Here is a 21298-nt window from a genome sequence, read left to right on the forward strand (position 1 = left end):
CCCAGCAACGCCGGATCAGCCAACTGGATCTCATCATCCTTGACTCTAGGTGTGGCTGGGTTGGCTAACATCTCACACACTGTCTCAACAATGTCGACATCAAGGTCTAGCTCTTTAGACTGGCCAGTCGGTGCCACTGGTGCAGATGGGCTTATATTATCTGGTGCACACTGGAGCGGGTCAAGTAGCATTTCAAAGGGAAGATCCCCGACTGTAGCAATTCTTTTCACCTATCGTCGGAGCTTATCCCTTGACTTCTTGCTGGCCTGGGATTTCTTCATCTTCTTTACTTCCTTTCCCAGCTCTTCGATTATTGACCCATGTTGTACTAAGGTAGCCATAATCGTCTTCTGGTTTTCCAGTAGCTTCTTCAGTTCTCATTAATGGTCTGGGGAAACAGAGGTGCCTGAGTAGTAGACTGAGCTACAACAGTATTGGACAAGTCAGACAGCTTTGCAGTAGCTGTCTGCATCTAGTTTGTAGTGACTCGCCAATGTCTGGGAGACTCGCAACACAGATAGTGGGGTAGTGGGCATGGGCACTGGCCTAAGAGCTGAGGTAGAAGTTGTGGCAGAAGCTGTAGTAGGGGTTGTAGATGATGGTAGAGGCATAGCTGCGACACTCAAGAAAGGCTCGGCCAAAGTGGATGGAACATGAACTACTTTAGAAGCTACAACGACTGGCTCATCGGACTGGCCTGTGGTGGTAGGAGGCTGAACTTTCCTCTTCGGATTATTTGCATAAATCAGTGAATACCAAGTAAACGGCTTCTTCGGCTTCACCTTTGTATCATAATTCCTCGGCTCTACCTTTGCATTAGTGAGATATTCGGCAATAGTGTTGGGATTAAGGTAGGGCAATTCATCCTTCCAAACAATCACTAAGATGTTGGACAATATCATGGCACCCATATTAATTGGGTACCCGGTCATAATAGAAGCAACCAGAACTGCCCGAGGAATTGGAAGGTGAGTCTCATTCTTGCTCAGGTCCAGTCTACTGCAGACAAAGGTTTTCCACCCCTTCACCTCAAAACTCAACATGCTCTAGTGGATGGGAATCCCAATAGCAATGCATGGTGGTGGTGGCCCTGGTGGTGCCAGAATGTCTACTAACAAAGGTCGAACCTCGTCCCCTATTGCACAATTCTCCAAATACTCCTTCGGCTGAACATCTTCGAATCCCAAGTACGTGTTGAGTGTATGCTGTTCAAACCTCACTTTTAGGTTATGTACTTTGGTCAACTTTGTCCCCTTATTGATATGAGCCACATTGGCATAAAATTCACGGACAAGTTACTCTTTGTCATCCACTACACTTTTAGTGAACCCCACCCACCCCTTGCGTGTCCTGAACTGTCTCAAAACGGCTGGGTTGTATCTCTCCAAATCTATCAAAGGAAATTGCCGCGCAAGAGGTAACGACCTCAATAGCCACCATGTACGGAAGCTGGTGAAGGCAGCCAAGCTGACATAGAGGTCCTCCCAAACCTTTTTTTTCTTGGATCATTCAAGGCCGACAGCAGTAGCATCTCCCCCTCTGCCATCATCGGGGATATCCTTAACTAGTGCATCTTGTGCCTCAGGGACTGGTGTAGCCGATGGATCAGAAGTCTGACTAGAACTCTCCGATCCCTCGGAAGTGCCGTGAGATACGGACGACTCGTCCCTGAGTTTGTATCTCCCTTATGGCCTTTACGGTACGGTTGACTGCTCCTGAACAGAGGCTGAATTGCTCTCTAATACTTCCCTCGACGGGACATACGAGCTCGTCTCGGAGATATCTACACCTCTCCCTCTGTCTGTTGTTGCTTTCTTCCTTATTGTATTTGGTTAGCCAAGGGTCAAGGTACTTTTGCCTCGATCCCTGAAAGGTTCACCTCTCCCTTTTGAAGTGTTGCCTCTTCATCTAGATCGAACCATTATCCATATCAAGCAAAGGCGATTGTTAATTGCAATTCAATGTTCAAACATACACACAAGAGATACAAGTAAAGTATAACTAGAGTACACAGTGAGGGTGATCAGTTAGATCATGCTAGCAGGGAACAAGATCTACAATCCGCATAATTTTTCTTGCAGTCGCAGATGAGTGAAGTGCGGAATGCACAATTTCACTTATGGCCACACCCCAGAAACAAATAAATACCAACTCTCTGATGATTGAGAATTGGCTAATGTGCGGTCGCAATGGGATTTTTGCGGTCCACAAAATTAAACTTGTGACCATATATTGGATTCTCGGGTATGGACTCTCTGATGACAGTAAAAGTGTTGTTCTGCGGCCGCGATGGGAATTCTGTGGTCCACACATTTTAACTTGCGGCCACAGATCCCTTCTTCACTAAGTTGCCCTAAAATCAATATCTGCGGACTACATAATTTCAAGTGCGTCTATATATTTCAAAAGTTACGCACACATCAAAACTTTCTACTTAGATTTTTCAATTTCGTGCATAATTTGACATGGAAACATTATAAAAACTTGAAACTACACTAACCCATTCTTCATAGAGCATATATCAAGCTAACCTAGTACATATTTACCCCCACATGGACACACAATTGAACTCGACTAATAAATGGCCTAAAAAAACTAAAATATACAAATTAAACTAATTAAAAGAAAATGATTAACCTGAAATTGAAGCATAACAGATAGAGTGTGTGCAATGAGTGACTGATCAAAGTGGCTGTGTGTGAGAACAGATGAAATCACCAAGAGAATCCAACATAGCACTACTTATTATTCAGAGAGTGAAAAACGTAACAATGGGCCATGTTCCTATATTTATACAGTTGGTTCGCTTAGGGAAAGAAGGGCGAGTGCGGTCCGCACTCTATTACTTGGTGACCTCATCTTAGCATCTCATCTGCAGTCCACACAATTTCATGTGATGTCGCAGATTTCCTGTACGGTCGTAGATCGACATCTTCTCTGACAGGTTAAACTTTTGAGAGTTGGTATTTTTGATATCTCATTTGTGCGGTCTGCAAGCTAATTGTGTGGACGCACCGCTCTTTTGCTACAATACCCACAAATGTGCGATTCGCACAAATCAACTGTGGTACACAATTTTTAGAACACTTAGCCAAATTTTTGGTCCACAATTCCTGTAAGCCACAAATCAGCCTATAGCATACTTCAAATCAAGTTATAATAAAAACAACACCCAACTACAAAAAAAAGGTAAAAGAGACTTCGGTTGCCTCCCAAGAAGCGCCTTTAATGTCATGGCATGACACAAAATACCCTCAAATGAAATGAATGACCACCACAACGTGGCTATCTCTAACTTTTCCCAAGTAGTGCTTGACCCGGTGACCATTTACTCGAAATACTTCATGGTTTTTGTTCTTTAAGTCCAATGCACCAAAATGTATCACACTCACAATATCAAAAGGACCACTCCATTAAGACTTAAGTATCCCTGGAAATATCCTTAAACTTGAGTTAAATAACAATACAAGATGACCCACCTTAAGCTCTTTGTTCCAAATGCATTTGTCATGAAGATATTTCATCTTTTCTTTGTACAAGGACAAACTTGCATAAGCATGGTACCAGAACTCATCCAATTCATTCAAATGTTCCATCTTCAAGTTAGCGGCTACATCCCCATCAAGATTCAACTTCTTTAGAGTCCACATGGTCTTGTGATCTAGTTCCCCCGTAAGATGACAAACTTTTCTGAACACCAACTGGTATGGTGATATCTTGATAGGTGTTTTGTAAGTTGTTCTATAAGCCCATAATGCATCATCAAGCTTCTTTGACAATTCGTCTGATTAGCATTCCCCATTTTGGACAAAATACTCTTTATCTCCTAATTGGAGACTTCCACTTGCCTGCTAGCTTGTGGATGATAGAGGGTCGTGACTTTGTGAGTAACACCACACTTTCCAAGTAGAGTGTCAAAAGATTTGTTGCAAAAATGTGACCCTCATCGCTTATAATAGCCCGCGGAGTACCAAACCTTGTGAAAATATTCTTCTTCAAGAATGCCACCATACTTCTCGCCTCATTGTTTGGTAGAGCAACGGCCTCAACCCATTTTGACACATAATCCACTGTGATCAAGATGTAGGTGTTTCCACAAGAACTCACAAAAGGATCCATGAAGTCAATACCCCACACAAAAAAAATATCAATCTCCAAAATGGTAGTGAGAGGTATTTCATTTTTCTTTGAGATTCCGCTGGTCCGTTAACATTCATCACATATTTTCACTAACTCACTTGCATCCTTGTAAAGAGTGGGCCAATAGAAACCAAACTAAACACTATGGTTGTTGTTCTCGCTCCACCATGATGACCTCCATATGGAGAAGAATAATAAGAAACAAGAGGAAGAGGTATGGTTCATCCCAATAATAATCTTGACAATCACGTTTGATCTTCTTCCTTTGGTTTGAGGAGAACTCAACCGGGATGATTCCATACACAAGAAAATTTGCTTGATTCGCGAACCATGGTACCTCTTTCATTGAAATAGCCAAGAGTTGCTCATCGAGGAAGAAGTCACTGATTTCAAGGCCATCATGCGGCCTCCCCTCCTCCTCCACAGGAGAAAATAGGTCTGCCACTTGGTTTTTACTCCCTTTTCTATCATAGATGTCAATATCAAACTCTTGAAACAAAAGCACCCATCTTGTTTACCGTGAAAATGGTAACAATAATTAAATTTGTAAATGGGATTCTAAAAATATATGATCTATTTTTATGCTAGTTGTTAGAGCAGATGATGCTAGGAATATGAAGTTTAATGCTGAAATGCAAGCTAAAATGAGGTAGTAATCAAATTGAGGGGCTTACTACCCTGGATTCGGACTGGTTGACGGAGGACCTCGGGCTCGATACCTGGGCTCGATCTCGAGCTATCGGGGGTAGTCAGGGATGGGATAACAGTTAAGATATGATTAAACAAGGCTCTTTATGGCCAATACCAAGCAATAAATAAAGAACAAATGGGGGGATGGCAGATGCTAAAGTGGCCTCGAGCTAATAAGAACAAGCGAGTTAGAGAGAAAAGGGAGAGGGAGAGATATATTATTGATCTGGTGGAGAAATAATTGGAGCAACATCATCCCATCACAAAGTAGCGAGGGTTCCCTTTATATAGGAGGGGAACTCAGCTATTGTACAACATGTATTAATTACAAAGTATGGAGATGGGACGGCTAGATGCGACGCTTCGGCATAGGCTCTAGATAGGCCGGCTTTGTCAGACTTAGCTGTGTGCCTTAGAAGCTTCCCCTTCTATTTCGGCCTCGATCTCCGTCTTCTTTGAGTCAGGCCTCGATGAGCCCCATGGGAGGGGACTTGGTCGTGGCTCCCCGTCTTCGGGGTCTCGAGGAATTCTTCTGAAATAACTTGATAGCGAGAAATTAAGTCCTCTGATTTTGTCGTGTACAGATAGTCTCTGCATTTCCTAGAACGAAATGATGGGAAATGATTCTGACACTTGACTCCCCGAGCTTCTTACGGCAACGTCATACCAATGATGCAACCTATGGCGCGAGCTTTTGTGGCGACTGGGGTGTCCTATGGACTTGTGCATTCCGACTTCATTCAATGTACTGCTGATTACCTTTCTCCAAGGTGAATGTTCCGCCGTTGATTCGGTTTTTCAAGAATGCAATAACTACATCCGTCGGTCAATCTTTCAAAGCCTCGATGACCGTGTCGTTACCCCCTATAAATGGGGGTGCCTTGGCATTGTTTTCCCCATCCCAGTACCTTCGTTGGCTCATTTGCCCATTTCTTCTTATCATCTTCTTCTATCCTTGAACATCATGCTTGGGGCTGAAGGCCTCAAGGCTGTTTGGCGGAGCTCCCATAGATTGTGTTGTGGAATCTTGTCGGGGCTTGCCCTTGTCGAGCATAATCATGTTGTCATGTCACTGATGTGTGTTGTTGATATGTTTGTCGTTGCTGTTGTTGTTGGCCTGAGACGATGATGGATAGGGAGTCGATTTTCCCCTTATGTAGACAGTCGTTCGGACTATGCACCGCTACTCACTCTCCTTCCTAGGCCTGGTATGGCACTTCATCCCTTGAGTTTTTCCATTCCCAAGGGATAAAATGGCACTACCGGCCATTGAGGCTAGGGCCCGCCGAATCTTCAACCTTTGGCTTTAGCGGGCCATGTCTCTTTTCTCTGCCTCCTTTGCATCCCCTCCTTTTACTCTTCTTCATCTTTTCCCTCGGCGAGAATCCCCGGGGGATTGAGCTGGGAACTTAGAGGAGGTGGCGGTCGAAGGAATCACCCTCGAGGATGTGCACTCGAGGGGGCGACGCTCAGGGATGCTGATACCGGAGATGGACCTTCGAGGATGGATCGGGCTCTTGGGATTCATCACTTGTACATCCTTCTGTTCCTCCATTTTTATGTAGATATCCTCTGTAGGCTTTTGTAATTATATGTAAGGACCCTTCGAGGGCTGTTTTGTATGGATATTTATGAATATGAAGATACTTTCTTGATTTCTGTTTTCGACTCTTGCCCCATTATTGTATGCTTTCGTGTCCTTCAAGGCCTTCGAATGTTTCCCTTTGTTGTTGACCGTTGATGTCTAATTCAGGCGTTCGCATCCTTTTCGATCTTCTGCCTATTGGCATGGCTCTTTTTCGAGCCCACTGTCGTACTTCGGACCAAGCCTAAATTGATCTAATAAGCTCGTGTTGTCAGGACCTCCAAGCTACAAGGAGATAGTATGCTGAATTTTTGGAACTTTCGAAAGTGGCATCCTGAGCGAGGGTCGGCTTCGGGTATCTGGGGACCTGCTCTGAACTTGATGTGGATAGCTTTTCAAAGCGTAGTAGATAGACTTCTGTTTAGGGGTTGCCTTATGCTCAGGCAATGCCTCGAGCTCTCTGAGATTTTTCACGATCGGAGCTTCGCGCGCTTATTTTTCTTTTGAGAAAGGGAAATCATGAAATCAGGTACTACCTCGAGTTAAATGATGGCATTAAAGTCTTCTCGAAGCCTGACTTCTCTTTTTTGGCAGATATCCTCGAGGTTGGGCACTACCTCGAGACTGAAGATAATTCATTTGACTATTTAAGGCCTAACTTCTTGTCTATGGATGCCTCTAGGGTCGAATATTGCTCTTGGATCTTTATCGAGGCCGTTGGCGTCCCAGGATTACTCTAGACAGGCGAATCGCCTTTGTTTCCTGCATATATGCGGGGTGGCCCTTGTTTCTTTGGGAGATCTCATCATTCTAGATATCTATCTCTCCGCTTTGGCATCGGGTTCTTCGTCTCTTTAGGCGCAAAAAACGTGGGAGCATGTTTTTTCATTAGTCTGTCGATTCTACCATAGCTATGAAAACTACCTCAGGGTCGGCCCGGCAGGGAGGGGTGAGTTCTGTGCCCAGCATTCCGGATCCGCGGGACTTCCCTCTGAAGATTGTGTCTTTGATAAGAGAGGAACATCTGGAGATAGTGAGGAAATACTGCGGATGGAGAGAGGGGATAACGCTGCAGGCGCTTTCCCCGGGTGAGAGTATTACGGACTCTGCTGATGGATTCTTTAGTGTATACCTATATCCCTTTGAATTTGGCCCCCTTGATAGGGTCATGCTTGATTTCTTCTTGAAGTATTGGGTTACTTTGGCGCATATACATCTGTCATTTTTGCGAGTGGTGCTGATGATGAGGTCCTTTGCACAGAAGGTTGGGCTTGAATTCATGCTCAGCCACCTTGTCAGGATGTACCGGCCCTTTCACCACCGAGGCCTGTTAACCTTGCGATGCCATTTGTTCACGCCTTTTGATGTTGATGATGAAGGAGATGAGGACCAAGAGTGGATCAGTTGATTTGTCCGGGTTTGGACGGCTGACATTATCCCCATGGAGCTTATGCCATTTCCGGAGGGATGGAATTACGCTCGTGAGTGGAACGTCTGGTGCTTTCTCAGATTTTGCTTATAACGAAAATCGGTTGAGTAATTATGTTTCTCCCCTTTTACAGCAACTTCGTCAACGCCGGACGAAGATCTCGATCTACCCGACAGGGTCCGGAGGTTGGTGACCCATTCGACCTGCAACGAGCGTAGGTGGCGAGCTGTATTCCTAACAGATGGGAAGAGAAATACCAAGGTACGCGCGTACGATGCCGTTATCTTGGTCGTCGTACATTTGAGATGACACTTTCCTTTTTCTTTGGCGTTGGCACTACCGTTGCAGATATCGAGCGGCTCCTTCAGGGGAGGATGTTCTCTTCCAGAGAGGGGAAGGAGTCATCGTCCTCCGAGCTGAGGGACGATGGCAACAAACAGGATCCGTACCCGCAGTGTGATGGAGCTTTTAGTAGGGCTGAACGGGCCTGTGTCTTTGAGGAGAGAGCATCGACCGAGCCTGCTATTCCCAGAGTGTTTGATTCCCGAACGGTAGTTCCTCCGAGTGAATATGCTTTGTCCGAGGTTGGTTCTCCTGGGGTTGAAGGGGCAGGATCAACAGGAGTGTGCTCTGACTTCGAGGAAGTCGTCGGCTTCACTTCATGGTGAGTTAAGACACAGTTCTTCTGTATTTTACGTCCTCCTTTTCTTACCGAGTTTCCTTTTGCAGGACTTTGATAGGTTCAGGTCCGAGCTGCTCCATCAAGGGTCCAGGCTTCCGAAAGCTCTAGATGAGGGTGATTCCCTTAGGCTCCTTAGCAAGGAGAAGGAGGTTGAGTTGATACATTGGCGATATGAGGTGTACCGGAGTTCGAACTATGAGTGCTATTTGATGGAGCAGGTAACCTTTCGTAGTACACGCTTTGCTCTTTTTGACCCTTAATGTTAACCCATTTTCCTATCTTAGCTGCAGAAGAGAACGGAGGCCTTGGAGTACCTTAAGGGAGACACTGACCGCGTCAGGAATGCTTGCGACGAGCTAAGGGCTCAGGTGCAGGCTCAAGCTTTAGAGGAGAGAGGTGTCTTGGCCAAGGTTCCTGCCTTCGAGGCCCAACTCCGCTTGGCTCGCGACCATGCTATAGTTCAAGAAAATATGATCGGGAAACTCGAGTCCGATCTCTCGAAGATCAGGGCTGAGATAATCGATGCCCGGGCTGAAGTAGCATTAAGCCGAACCAAGGCTGATCAAGAGATGGCGATTTGTATGAAAGATGTCGTTGATGCCCAAGCCGAGATAAAGCGGACCCTCGATCGTAAGAAGAGGATCGAGGAATATGTTCGTTGCAGATCCTGAAGAGAGGTACTCGAGGAGATCGGCGCAAGGGGATTCGTTCTCTCAGAGGAATTGGCTCGAGCAAGAGCGGACAAGCATGACGCTCAGTTACTTCTTGCTGACATCACGGAGAGCGAATCCGGGGCTGGCAGGCTATAGCCCTTTGGAGAGGAGTGTAGATTTCGTTGTTTTTCCGTTTTGTATTTAATTCCTGCAGAGCATGTTTGTAGATGGAGAGTGCTCCTTTTGCGTATGTAAGATAAGAAAAAGCTTGAAGCTTTATTTCTTCTGCATCTCTTTCTGTATTACTTTCTGTAAGATAAGAAAAAGCTTGAAGCTTTAGACCAGGCGAGCTGGTTTCGATGTTTGAGGGGATCCTCGTGGGTCCGAAACTAATTAGGCAGGCCCAGAGGCTTTTAAGTGGGATTTTTGACGTGAACAGGTGTTGGGGTCTCCGCGCTTTTCCTAGCTGTTTAGGCTTAGTCTCAGAGACAGGCCTTGACTCGATCTTACCTGACCTTCAATCTTCTGTGCATGTGTGGGCGGATAGTAATTATTCTTGTTTATTGCCTTTGGGCATTTGCTGTTTCTGCAACTTGGTTTTCACTCATTTTTCTATGATGGATGTCATTATCAAACTCTTTAAACAAAAGCACCCATCTTGTTTACCGTGAAAATGGTAATAACAATTAAATTTGTAAATGGGATTCTAAAAATATGTGATCTATTTTTATGCTAGTTGTTAGAGCAGATGATGCTAAGAATATGAAGATTAACGATGAAATGCAAGCTAAAACGATGTAGTAATCAAACTGAGGGGCTTACTGCCCTGGATTCGGACTAGTTGACAGAGGACCTCGGGGTGGATACTTGGGCTCGATCTTGAGCTATCGGGGGTAGTCAGGGATGGGATAACAGTTAAGATATGATTAAACAAGGCTCTTTATGGACAATACCAAGCAATAAATGAAGAACAAATGGGGGATGGCAGATGCTAAAGTGACCTCAAGCCAATAAGAACAAGCAAGTTAGAGAGAAAAGGGAGAGATAGAGATATATATATATATATATTATTGATCTTGTGGAGAAATAGTTGGAGCAACATCAGCCCATCACAAAGTAGCGAGGGTTCCTTTTATATAGGAGGGGAACTCGGCTATAGTACAATATGCATTAATTACAAAGTATGGAGATGGGACGGCTAGACGCGACGCTTCGGCATAGGTTCTGGATAGGCCGGATTTGTCATACTTAGCCGTGTGCCTTGGAAGCTTCCCCTTTTTTCTGGCCTCGACCTCCGTCTTCTTTGAGTCGGCCCTCGACAAGCCTCGAGGGAGGGGACTCGGTCGTGGCTCCCCGACCTCGGGGTCTCGAGGCATTCTTCCGAAATGACTTGATAGCAAGAAATTGAGTCCTCTAATTTCACCGCGTACACATCTCATCAACCGAGCTTTGGAGTCCTTCTTGCTTATAAGATAACGAAGCGCCGCATGATCCATGTGAATAATAACTTTTGCACCCATCAAGTACGAACGGAACTTCTCAATTACAAACATAATGGCAAGGAGTTCTTTTTCCATAATGGTATAGTTGACTTGGGAACTATTCATGGTCTTACTAGCATAGTAGAACAAATGAAAATGCTTGTTGATGTGTTGCCCCAAAACAGCCCCAACCACTACGTCACTTGCATCACACATGAGTTCAAAAGGCATACTCCAAATTGGAACGGTGATGACGGGAATAGTTGTTAACTTGAACTTTAACAATTAAAACACTCTCATGCAATAATCATTGAAGTTAAACTTAACATCCTTCTCAAGAATTTTGCACAACGGGTTCACCACCTTAGAGAAATATTTGATGAAACATCGGTAAAACCCCGCGTGGAGGTGGAAGTTTAGAAATCACCTCAATCTTTGCCTTGTCAACTAAAATTCCATTCTTTGAAATTTTGTCGCCAAGGACAATGCCTTCCTCAACCATGAAATGACATTTCTCCTAATTGAGCAGCACATGGTTTCTTCACATCTTGCCAAAACTTTATCAAAATTTGCAAGACAATCATCAAACGAATCTTCAACCACCGAGAAGTCATCCATGAAAACCTCAAGGTATTCCTCTGTCACATCCCATGTTTCCATACGTGAGAGTACTTCGTAAGCCAATTAATATAAGCTCAAAAATGAGATTATTTTTGGAAGTACATAACGTAAGTTCATCATGTTATCTTGGAGGTTACAAATCTTTAAGATCATGAATAACAAGTACCAAAAAGAGTTGGAAAGCTTAGACGCTAAACGAATTGAAGAAAATAAGTTTTGTCGAAAGTCGACAAGTTTGGACTGTTATAACATATACTTTTGGGGTGAGACTAGGGTGATTAACATGATAAGGAGGTTAATTTATGAGTTATTTTAGTCGTATGATAGTCATGTGTTATGTTTATAAGTCAATCTAGTTGTGAAACAAAAGTTGGCAAAGGTCATCACAAGTTGCATTCATAATGTGCTGAAATTTAGGTCAAATGTATCTGTACTTTTCTACCAATATACGTGGAACCAAGAGATTATCTACATATCAAATTGAATATCTATGAGTGTAGTTTCTAACTCATTAAACCGTTCGTCGATAAGACATCGGACTAGATAGATATTCACGTTTTCGCAAGACTGCGCAAGTAGCTCCAATGTGACCCACAAAGTCGGTTTAAACTTCAGCTTGTATTTAAGTCATTTATATGTCGTTTTAATTTTTCATACACAACAGTTCCTAAACCCTCCTAAATTCTCTCCAAGGGTTCCTCCATGATTCTAGGGTGAAAACCTAAGATAAAAATATGAATCCAATGCTAGAAATCCCGTGGTGCTTGCTAGATCGTAGTTCTTCATCTTGTGGCTATTTTGGAGGGTTCTTCAAAGGTAAGTAACCTCAGATTTCGTGTTTTTCTTTATGATTAAGATAAAAATCAGTAACTCCTTCAGGTATATTAGAGTTTCAAGGCGAAATACAAGTGTTGACACACCAACATGAACACAAAATTTGATTCAAGAAGAGAATACAACTCCTATAGTGTTATGGTGTGATTGAGGATTGTTGTGAGCTGCACCAGCTAGGTATTTCAAGTTGTATGTACTACCTAAGGTAAGTAAATCATGTTCTTGATTGTTCTTAAGGTCAATCATCTATTGGTTGAGCTGTTTGAGTGAAAATCTACAAGATAGTAATTAAAATAGCATAAGGAATCATTATCTTTTTTGTGGGCTGTATTGAGGCTCTATATATATATATATATATATATATATATATATATATGTGTGTGTGTGTGTGGTTTTTTGTGGCTGTAAATTGTTATAAATAGTTTTATTATGTGGTGGTTGATGTTGTTAAGCTTATCTATATGCTAATTCAGTGGATTGAAGAAGATAACATGAAAAATAAGATGTTGACGATAAATGTTAAGGTGCTAGGTGCGTAGACTATATTTGAAGATTATGCTTATGATGTTATGGTTTGAAAATAATATGGTAAGCATAAGTATGATGTTATATATGTTGTAGGAAGAATCATGGAAAAGGAATTGGATTCAAACCATATTTTGTTAATCGTAAATTGAGCTTGCCGCTCAAAATGGTTGTTGAACAAATCGGAGAGCTTATTGTGAATTATATTGTTGTTGTTTCGGTTGTTTGGTGACTTTTGGTAACATATGGGATGTAGTAAAAATAGGGGAGGTGCTGTCCGTTTTCTTGTAGAATATTGATTTCCAAATATGAGAGTTACAATGCTTATATAATGACGACGAAGTCGGTTTACTCATTGTAGATGTAAGAAGATCATATTGAGCTTGTTTGAAGATTGGATAGAATATTTCAAAGGTATGATAAGGCACTTCCTTATTTCTTTTGGAATGATCCTAAGTGAAATGCACAGAAACGATTCGCTATTTCATAACGGATCTACTCCTAGCAACTAAGGTTGCCCATATTGTTATTTCCTTATAAAATTATTCTAAGCAAGTATGTATGATCCTTAAATCCTACGTAGGTTCATATTGATAGTATGGATGTGCATAATGTTAATTGAAGGTGCAACGACCCTACGTCACTCCGAAAGGTTTAGAACGTGATTCCATGAGTCCAGCATGCATTATATATATTATCTATTTTACTCTACTGAGCTGTGCTATAGTCAGTCGGGTACGACACCTATTGTGCAACCACTGATCAGTTGGGTTTATCGAGATCCATGTGGCCGGGTACGATTCTACCGAGCCTTATGATGATTGGGTATGTTTTTATCGAGTCCTCTTTGAGGTCGGGTATGATATGATGATGATGATGATGATGATGCCCACATAGGCGTATGTTTTTAAAAGTTTGTGTATATATATGTATTATGCATTTTATGTCAGTAGCCCCCAGAGGCACTCAAATGTTACATGGTGTATCTCATATATCTCTCTTAACATTACTATTCTTGTTTATGTTTTCCTGCCTTACATACTCGGTACTTTATTCGTACCGATGTCCCTTTTGCTTGGGGATGCTGTGTTTCATGCCCACAGGTCTCGATTGATAGCTTGACAGTCCTCCAAGTAGGCTATCAGCTCGGCGGAAGGTATTGGTGCACTCCACTTGCTCTGGAGTTGCCTATTTGGTCAGTATGCTTTGATATGTATTGATTGGTATGGCAGGGCCTTGTCTAGACCTTTATGATTTTATGTACTCTTAGAGGCTTGTAGACAGATGGCAGGTGTATGGATACTTGTATGGCCTTGTCGGCCTATGTTTTGAGTTTACAAATGGTCATGTCGGCCTTATAGGCCCGTATGTCACATGTATAAGTTTGTATATCATGTTGGGTCATCATATGTTGAGTATTCCCTTTTGTTTTATTCTTGTTATCTCATGATAGGTTTTTTGGCTCATTTACCCATGATAGTATGATAAGAACGATATGTTACATTGGTACTCGGTTGAGTAAGGCACCGGGTGCCCGTCGCGGCCCTTTCTATTTGGGTTGTGACATCCTCCACCATATCCGTGAAATTAGCCATCATACACCTTTGAAAAGTCATCGGTGCGTTGCACAAACCAAATGGCATCCGCTTGAATGAGAAAGTACCATAGGGACATGTAAAGGTTGTATTATCTTGATCTTCCATAGCAATAAGAATTTGGTTGTACCCCGAATATACATCAAAAGCAATAGAAAGCACGGCCGGTCAGTCTATCGATCATTGGATCTAAGAAGGGAAGTGGAAAGAGGTCCTTCCTTGTGACTTTCTTGAAATTGAGATAGTCCAACACACTCTCCAACCAGTCACCGTTCTTGTAGGAATTAACTCATTCTTGTCATTGGAGGCCACCGTCATGCCCCCTTCTTCGGGACGCATTGAACTGGAGAGGTCCACGAACTATCGGAGATGGGTAGACAACACCGACATCCAAGCACTTGATAATCTCCTTTTTGATAGCTTGTTGCATAGCCTCATTGAGTCTCCTTTTATGTTCAATACATGTTTTGGAACCATCCTCCATTTTGATCTAATGCATGCAAAATGCGGGGCTTATCCCCCAAACATCCGCCAAGTTCCACCCAATAGCCTTCTTCCTCTTTTGTAGCACTGCCATAGTGGAATCTACTTGCACGTGAGTCAAACAAGAGGAAAGAATAACCGGTAAAGTAGAACAAGGACCAAGAACTTCATACCGAATATGTTGAGGCAATGGCATCAATTCCAAGGTAGGAGGCTCTTCAATAGAAGGCTTTGTAGGAGGAGTTGTCTTATTTTCAAGATCCAAGGACAATTTTCGGGGTGCATAGTTGTACGACCCCATTCCTTACAAAGAATTCACACATTCCATGAAGCCATCCATCTCGTCATCATCAAATTTGAGCAATACAACATCCAAAATATCACCAACATTGATTGTAGCATTTGTTTCATCAACAATAACATCGGTCACCAAATCCACAAAAGAGCACACCTCATTGCTATTTGGTTGCCGCATGGACTTACACACATGGAATACCATTTTTTCATCACCAACCCGGAAGGTAAGTTCTCCAGCTTCAACATCACAAAGAGTCTTCCCCGTAGCAAGGAAAGGTCTCCCAAGAATAATCAGCACCTCATAATCAGCTTCACAATCTAGAATGACAAAATCAGTTAGAAGAATGAGTGTATCAACACGAATCAAAACATCTTCAATCACTCCTAAGGGTCTCTTCATAGTAAGATCAACCATTTTCAATCTCTTAGAGGTGGGTCTTGGTTGCCCCATTCCCAAAGTCTTGAAAACCAAATAGGGCATCAAATTAATACTTGCCCCAATATGACAAAGAGCTTTAGCAAACTCGGAACTTCCAATTGTACAAAGAGTCGTGAAAGCACCGGGATCCTCCAACTTAGGATCCATTTAATACAGAATTGTACTCACTTTATTAGTGACTTTGATGGTTTCAAAATTCATTGACTGCTTCTTTGTCACGAGATCCTTCATTAACTTTGCATAATCGGGCATTTGCTCCAAAGCTTAAACTAATGGCACATTTATTGAGAGACTTTTCATCATTTGAATGAACTTCTTTAATTGGTTTTCTCCATTTTGCTTGGAAAGTATTTGAGGGTATAGAAGTGGAGGCTTATGCAATTGTGCCTTAGCCTTCTGCACTATCGGCTCTGGTATGTCTATAATGTGATCCCTAGACGGGTTCACCTCCTCTTGAGTCTCTTCCAAACTATCATCAATATCAATTCAAACTTTATCATTAGGTTGCACCATATTGTTGGGGATCTCTTATTCTTTAACCACTTGCTCATCATTGACAAGTTGCCTTTGAATTGAGGTGGATGAATTCCTAGCTCTTCCACTTCTTGTAGTAATGTCCATTCATTCCCCGTGTTGTTTCCATCCTTTGGATTTACTACCGTGTCACTTGGTAGTGCACCCTTAGGACGAGAATTTAGAGCTTGAGAGATTTTCCCCGTTAGAACTTCTAAGTTGTGGATTGATGTGTTGTGTAAGGCAAGTTGGGTATCCGAATCAACATTCTTTTCCATCATTTGCTTGAACATATTTTCAATACGCCACATCTCATTGTTTGAAAAACTTGAACCATGGGAAGGATAAGGAGGCAGGTTGTTCAATTGTTGATACATAAGGGGCCTTTGAAAACCTGACCCCTGGTTGCCTTGATTGTTGTTCCATATGCCTTGATTGTTACGCCCCAATTTTCTTGATTATTTCCACTCCAATTTTCTTGATTGTTGCTGTTATGCCAATTCCCTTGATTGTTGCCACCACTCTAATTTCCTTGATTGTTAGAATTCCAATTGCCTTGATTGTTTTGAAGTTGCCATTGTTCTTGGTTTGGGCCTTGGAAGTTGTTCCTTTGCCCTTGAAAATTGTTCACAAATTTCAGTTCCTTTTCTTGTTCATTATAAGAATCATCTTGCACAAAACCACTATCTTCTTGCACATAATTCTCCACTTGATTTTGCACTTGTAGACCCTTGGTCCTTCTCCTGTTCACCATTATGTTCACCCCTTCCATGTCATTGACTTGGTTAGGATTTTGCACTTGATGAAGTTGAGCCTTTGCTAGTTGATTAATGGTAGTAGTCAATTCGGCAATGGCTTGCCCATGGTCATGCAATTCTTTGTGAATATGGATCATGTTCGGATCACCTTGTGGAACATTGGCCTGGGATTGCCATGCCGATGATGTCTCTGCCATTTCATCTAAAATCTTACACGCCTACACATAAGGCGTAGTCATAAAGTTCCCATCGGCAAAATAATTCACTATACATTGGTTGGTTATGTTAATACCAAGATAGAAGGTTTGTTGAATCATGTTTTGTGTCATACCATTGTTTGTAGATTCCTTAACCATGGTCAGATATTGCTCCCATATCTCGTGTAGTGGTTTACTTGGCTTCTTCTTGAATGCCAAAATCTCATCTCGAAGTGTAGCCATATGCGCTAAAGAGAAGAACTTAGCAATAAATTTCTCTGCCAACTCATCTCAAGTGTGAATGGAATGGTTCGGTAATCGTTCCAACCAATCTAAAGCTTTACCCCATAGAGAGAAGGGAAAAAGCTTTAGCCTCAAAACATCCTCGAAGACATTTGTTTGTTTGCTCCCCAACAAGTATCCACAAACCCCTTCAAATGTTTATATGCATTTTGAGTTCGAGCACCGGTGAAGAAATCCCGTTGTTCAAGCAAAGTGAGCATCACATTAGTCATTTGAAAGTTGTCTGCCCTAATACAGGGCAAATTTTCAAAGTCAAACCCAAATTTATAGCTAACATCATTTAACTCCCTGACAAAGGTGCTAAAAATTGATGACCTCCACAACACACCTCGATAAAAAGATATGATATGATCGTATGCAATATAAATTATCCAACTATGAGTTGGGGTCGAATCCACAAAGAGTTATGAGGGGTGTTGGGAGTATATGTTTGATGTAAGCGATTGGACTACCTAAAATTGCACTTCAACAACAGATTTTTGATTTCTACTTCTACTGTTACATTAATAATTGCAAGCTAAGGAAAATAGAGTAGAGACGAATGTTTTTGGTGTTTTTTTGAACAATTTCAAAGCCTAAGGATGTGACCATATCCTAGGTGTTTGCCTAATGGAACAAAAACATTAATTCTTATTTTGTTGATTGGGGTGTATTATAGCTTACAACTCTACACTACCCACTCAATACCTCTCGATTAGAGAGTGAATTTGCCAAATTTTGTTTTCTCAAGTCCAAATGGGTATCAAACAAAATATTTGATATAAGCTCAAGTCAGGTTCTTACTATGTCTAGGTTGAACCCTTTAATTTGGCTAATCAGTCTATCATTTAACCCAATTCCTTGCTAGCCAAGTTATCCTAGACTATGTTCCTTTTTCTCAAGTAGAGACTAAATCAAAAAAGGAATGAATCAACATTTGCAGCCACTAATTCTAAAATTAAAGCATGAACTAAGCTAAACAATCAACACCCAATCTTAAAAAAAATATTAAATTAAATACCGATAATGTTTACACACCAGGGTTGGGTCACAACTCATGTAACAATCTAGCTACTCATAATGAAAATTGAAGAAAATAAAGAAGAAAAGATGATTAAACTCATAATTAAAAATTAAAATGGTAAAATCAAATGTCTAAACACTCAAATAATCTAGAACTTCCTAAAATGGTAAAAAGCAAAGACTATAGCAGCTTTGTCTGTTCAGAATTGACCTAAATTTTTGAAACTCGTCTATTTATATTGGGCCAAAACTTGCTAACAAAAAAGCCCCTCGGCCGACCGTACAATTCCATGTGTGGTCTGCTAATTTCTTCAGTTGGCAAGAAGGAGGATTCTGCATCCGCACATTTCTAGCCTGCGGCTGCAAGGCAACTTCTGCAACCGTACAATTGTTGTGTTGTCCGCGCTTCTGAAAGGTGCTAGGACTTGGTCTTCTACACATTCTTTGAACTTGAAAATACTTGTCATTGCATACCTTGTTTTGCGGCCGCACAACTCATGTGTGGTCCACACATTTGTCAAACTCATGTGGGTCTCTTTTAGCTTGGGTTGCGGACGCAGATGGAATTCTGCGGTTCATAATTTCTTCTGCGTTGAATTCCTTTTGCAGACCGCACATCTTTGCTTTTGAATCCTTTATTGCCTTGTGTTTTGGAACACTCCTTTTTCAGTTGGATTTCATCATGGGAGGCCAAACTTCCAACATTCCTGCAATTTGAAGAATTTCATTAATTTCAAGAACACTATTCAATGCTTTCGAACTAAAAACAAAAGCAAAAAGGTATTAATAAGCAGTCAAAATTCTCACTTATCAATGTTTAGAAACTCATAACCACCCACAATATCAATAATTCATGGAATTCCTCCGCTCAACAAGAACCCTTACCTCATTTTGAACTGAATAGTGACATTTACCCTCAAATGTACCTTATATAAATCTAATTGTATTGATTTCAGGCTTGACAACCTCGTCTCACTAGTATAAGCTGCTCCGCTGATAAGCCACATAAGAAACCACAAAAAATCTCATACGACGACATCAATACGTTAACAAGCCAAAACTGAATATGACTAATTAAGCAAAAAAAACTCGGGTAAAGAATTATCCAGCCTACAAAACTAATAAAATGGCCAAACAGATGTTATGAACCTATCTCAGGGAGGAGAATCATGGCTCACGCAATAATTATAAGGAATCGTACTCAACATCCCACTATTGTGACATGCAACCTGATCCACACATGATACCTTTGCGGTGTGAAACTCGATCCAAATATCGCACCGTTGCAGCGTGCAACCCGATCGAAACATCATACCCATTGCGGCATCCCACCCAGTCCACACATAACAATCAATAATGAAATACCCATAAATCCCTACTCATACCCATGAAATTCCTAAATATCGAACACAAGCACAACAAGTGCATAAATATAACCCTAGGGAGACGGATAGCGTCATGCGCTATAAAAACTCAAGCACGACTAAGGTGCAATAAATGGCCTACATCTTGAGAGCCATCTTGCTCATATAACACTACAAGCTACATGAGATCACACCAAATGTGCAAATAATCAAGTCATCTCACACCAACATGGCATAACAGAGTATTACATAGAATAGCTGACGACAAGAATAACATCCAACACCCGAAGACTCGTCTATAAATAATGCTATGTTGAATGAACACATCCAACCTGATGTAGAGCATATATTCACCATAGATCTATTAACGGACCTCAAGCCGATTCCGATCATCCCATACTAGGCCGATAACCTTTCAAGGATCCATAATGACCCTATTCCTAATACACATGATCAGTCGTCATCTAGAACAAACTCCTATAGTCTACAACCAAAGGAATAGAGCGCCTCTCAGTCATAACCTCTCCTATTGGCGACAGGACCAAAATCTCCATGTCTGATTTCAATATCTAACAATCAAATGACTAATAGATCACACTTATATGACCTTCCCGTGGGATGTAGTCCCACAATCTTTCCCACGAGGTAGTAAAATCTAAATATCAATGGTCATCGACCATGCTATTTCCATAGTGCTAGTCAAGCATTCGCATTCAATAGCCAACACTTCTTCCACAAAACAGACCATCCTTCAGCTTCCCGAAAATAGTGCCAACATAACCTGAACATCTGAAATCCTCCCTTGCTCCTCCGAGATCATGACATTCATATCAAAACTAAACTGCAACCTTGATCCTCAACTTAAATTTCCATACCGCTCACTACACTTATTATGCCGCTACGCGAGAGTACAAGAATTTCATCATAACCCCTAAACCACCAGTAGCATAAACACTACATCGAGTAGAACCCTTTTAATCCACTTAATTCAAAAGAGCAATTTCAATAAACAACCGAATTCCCATGACCACAAAAAAAATACAAACCTCAAGTCATGGTCTAAACCGCCATAATTCTTCCGGCATTCATTTACACATAACAAGGCCATCAAAACCAAATACCTCCAAATCAATCAAATTAAGGTGGTTGTTAGTCCCGCACGTACGGCCACAAATCACCTATATAGATTAACACACAGAAGTAACTGATCATTTCCACAACAATTCTGATTTAAATCATTCTAACTAACCAAACTTCTTCCAATTTACTCTTAACTTGCCTTCAAAATAATAATAGCTCCATTCAAACACATATCAGACCTCAAACAATGCTCATCCCGAGCGTCACAAATCACGAGACCACATCATCTTAATACCTATGAGCCATCTCATACCCTCCTAATGCACTTAATAGTATTTCCAACCGATACACTCGCTCTGAAAGACCTTCCGCTAATCCACAGTTGTTCCTCAAACTTCACCAATATTGCATCGCAGACCCAATGATAACATAGAAATTCCTCAAGATTCTTCACACTTATGCAAAATCCCAATCATCAGCCATAAACAAACCCAAAATCCTTAAACATCGAGCTTAAATTGTTGAACCCACTTGAACTACTGTTGAGAGTAAACCACTCTGACCTGGTCCCGAATATATACCCAAACTCTAGCGCGCTAGTAAAATATGAACACTCCCAAAGGAGAA

The 21298-nt window shown here is 41.7% G+C and overlaps 2 protein-coding genes across 2 annotated transcripts; both read right to left on the reverse strand.

Moving 5' to 3' along the window:
* Positions 1 to 3413: 3413 nt before the first annotated feature.
* Positions 3414 to 4119, reverse strand: LOC138873773 (uncharacterized). Its single transcript, XM_070152251.1, has 2 exons — positions 3900 to 4119; positions 3414 to 3784 (listed from the first exon to the last, which is right to left on the reverse strand). Exons 1-2 carry the CDS (start codon positions 4117 to 4119, stop codon positions 3414 to 3416), a joined length of 591 nt encoding a protein of 196 aa, XP_070008352.1.
* Positions 4120 to 15022: 10903 nt separating this feature from the next.
* LOC138873774 (uncharacterized) lies at positions 15023 to 15601 on the reverse strand. The gene has a single exon (XM_070152252.1). It carries the CDS (start codon positions 15599 to 15601, stop codon positions 15023 to 15025), a length of 579 nt encoding a protein of 192 aa, XP_070008353.1.
* Positions 15602 to 21298: the final 5697 nt, after the last annotated feature.

Source organism: Nicotiana sylvestris, chromosome 7, assembly GCF_000393655.2.
Source record: "Nicotiana sylvestris chromosome 7, ASM39365v2, whole genome shotgun sequence".
Lineage (NCBI taxonomy): Eukaryota > Viridiplantae > Streptophyta > Magnoliopsida > Solanales > Solanaceae > Nicotiana > Nicotiana sylvestris.

What these genes read in the sequence shown, in the direction of transcription:
- LOC138873773 (XM_070152251.1), bottom strand. Translation starts at nt 4,119, where the DNA reads ATGGATCCTTTTGTGAGTTCTTGTGGAAACACCTACATCTTGATCACA. An exon ending in TTTGACACTCTACTTGGAAA is followed by an intron (nt 3,785 to 3,899) that starts GTGTGGTGTTAC and finishes AATGCTAATCAG; the next exon opens with ACGAATTGTCAAAGAAGCTT.
- LOC138873774 (XM_070152252.1), bottom strand. Translation starts at nt 15,601, where the DNA reads ATGGATCCTAAGTTGGAGGATCCCGGTGCTTTCACGACTCTTTGTACA.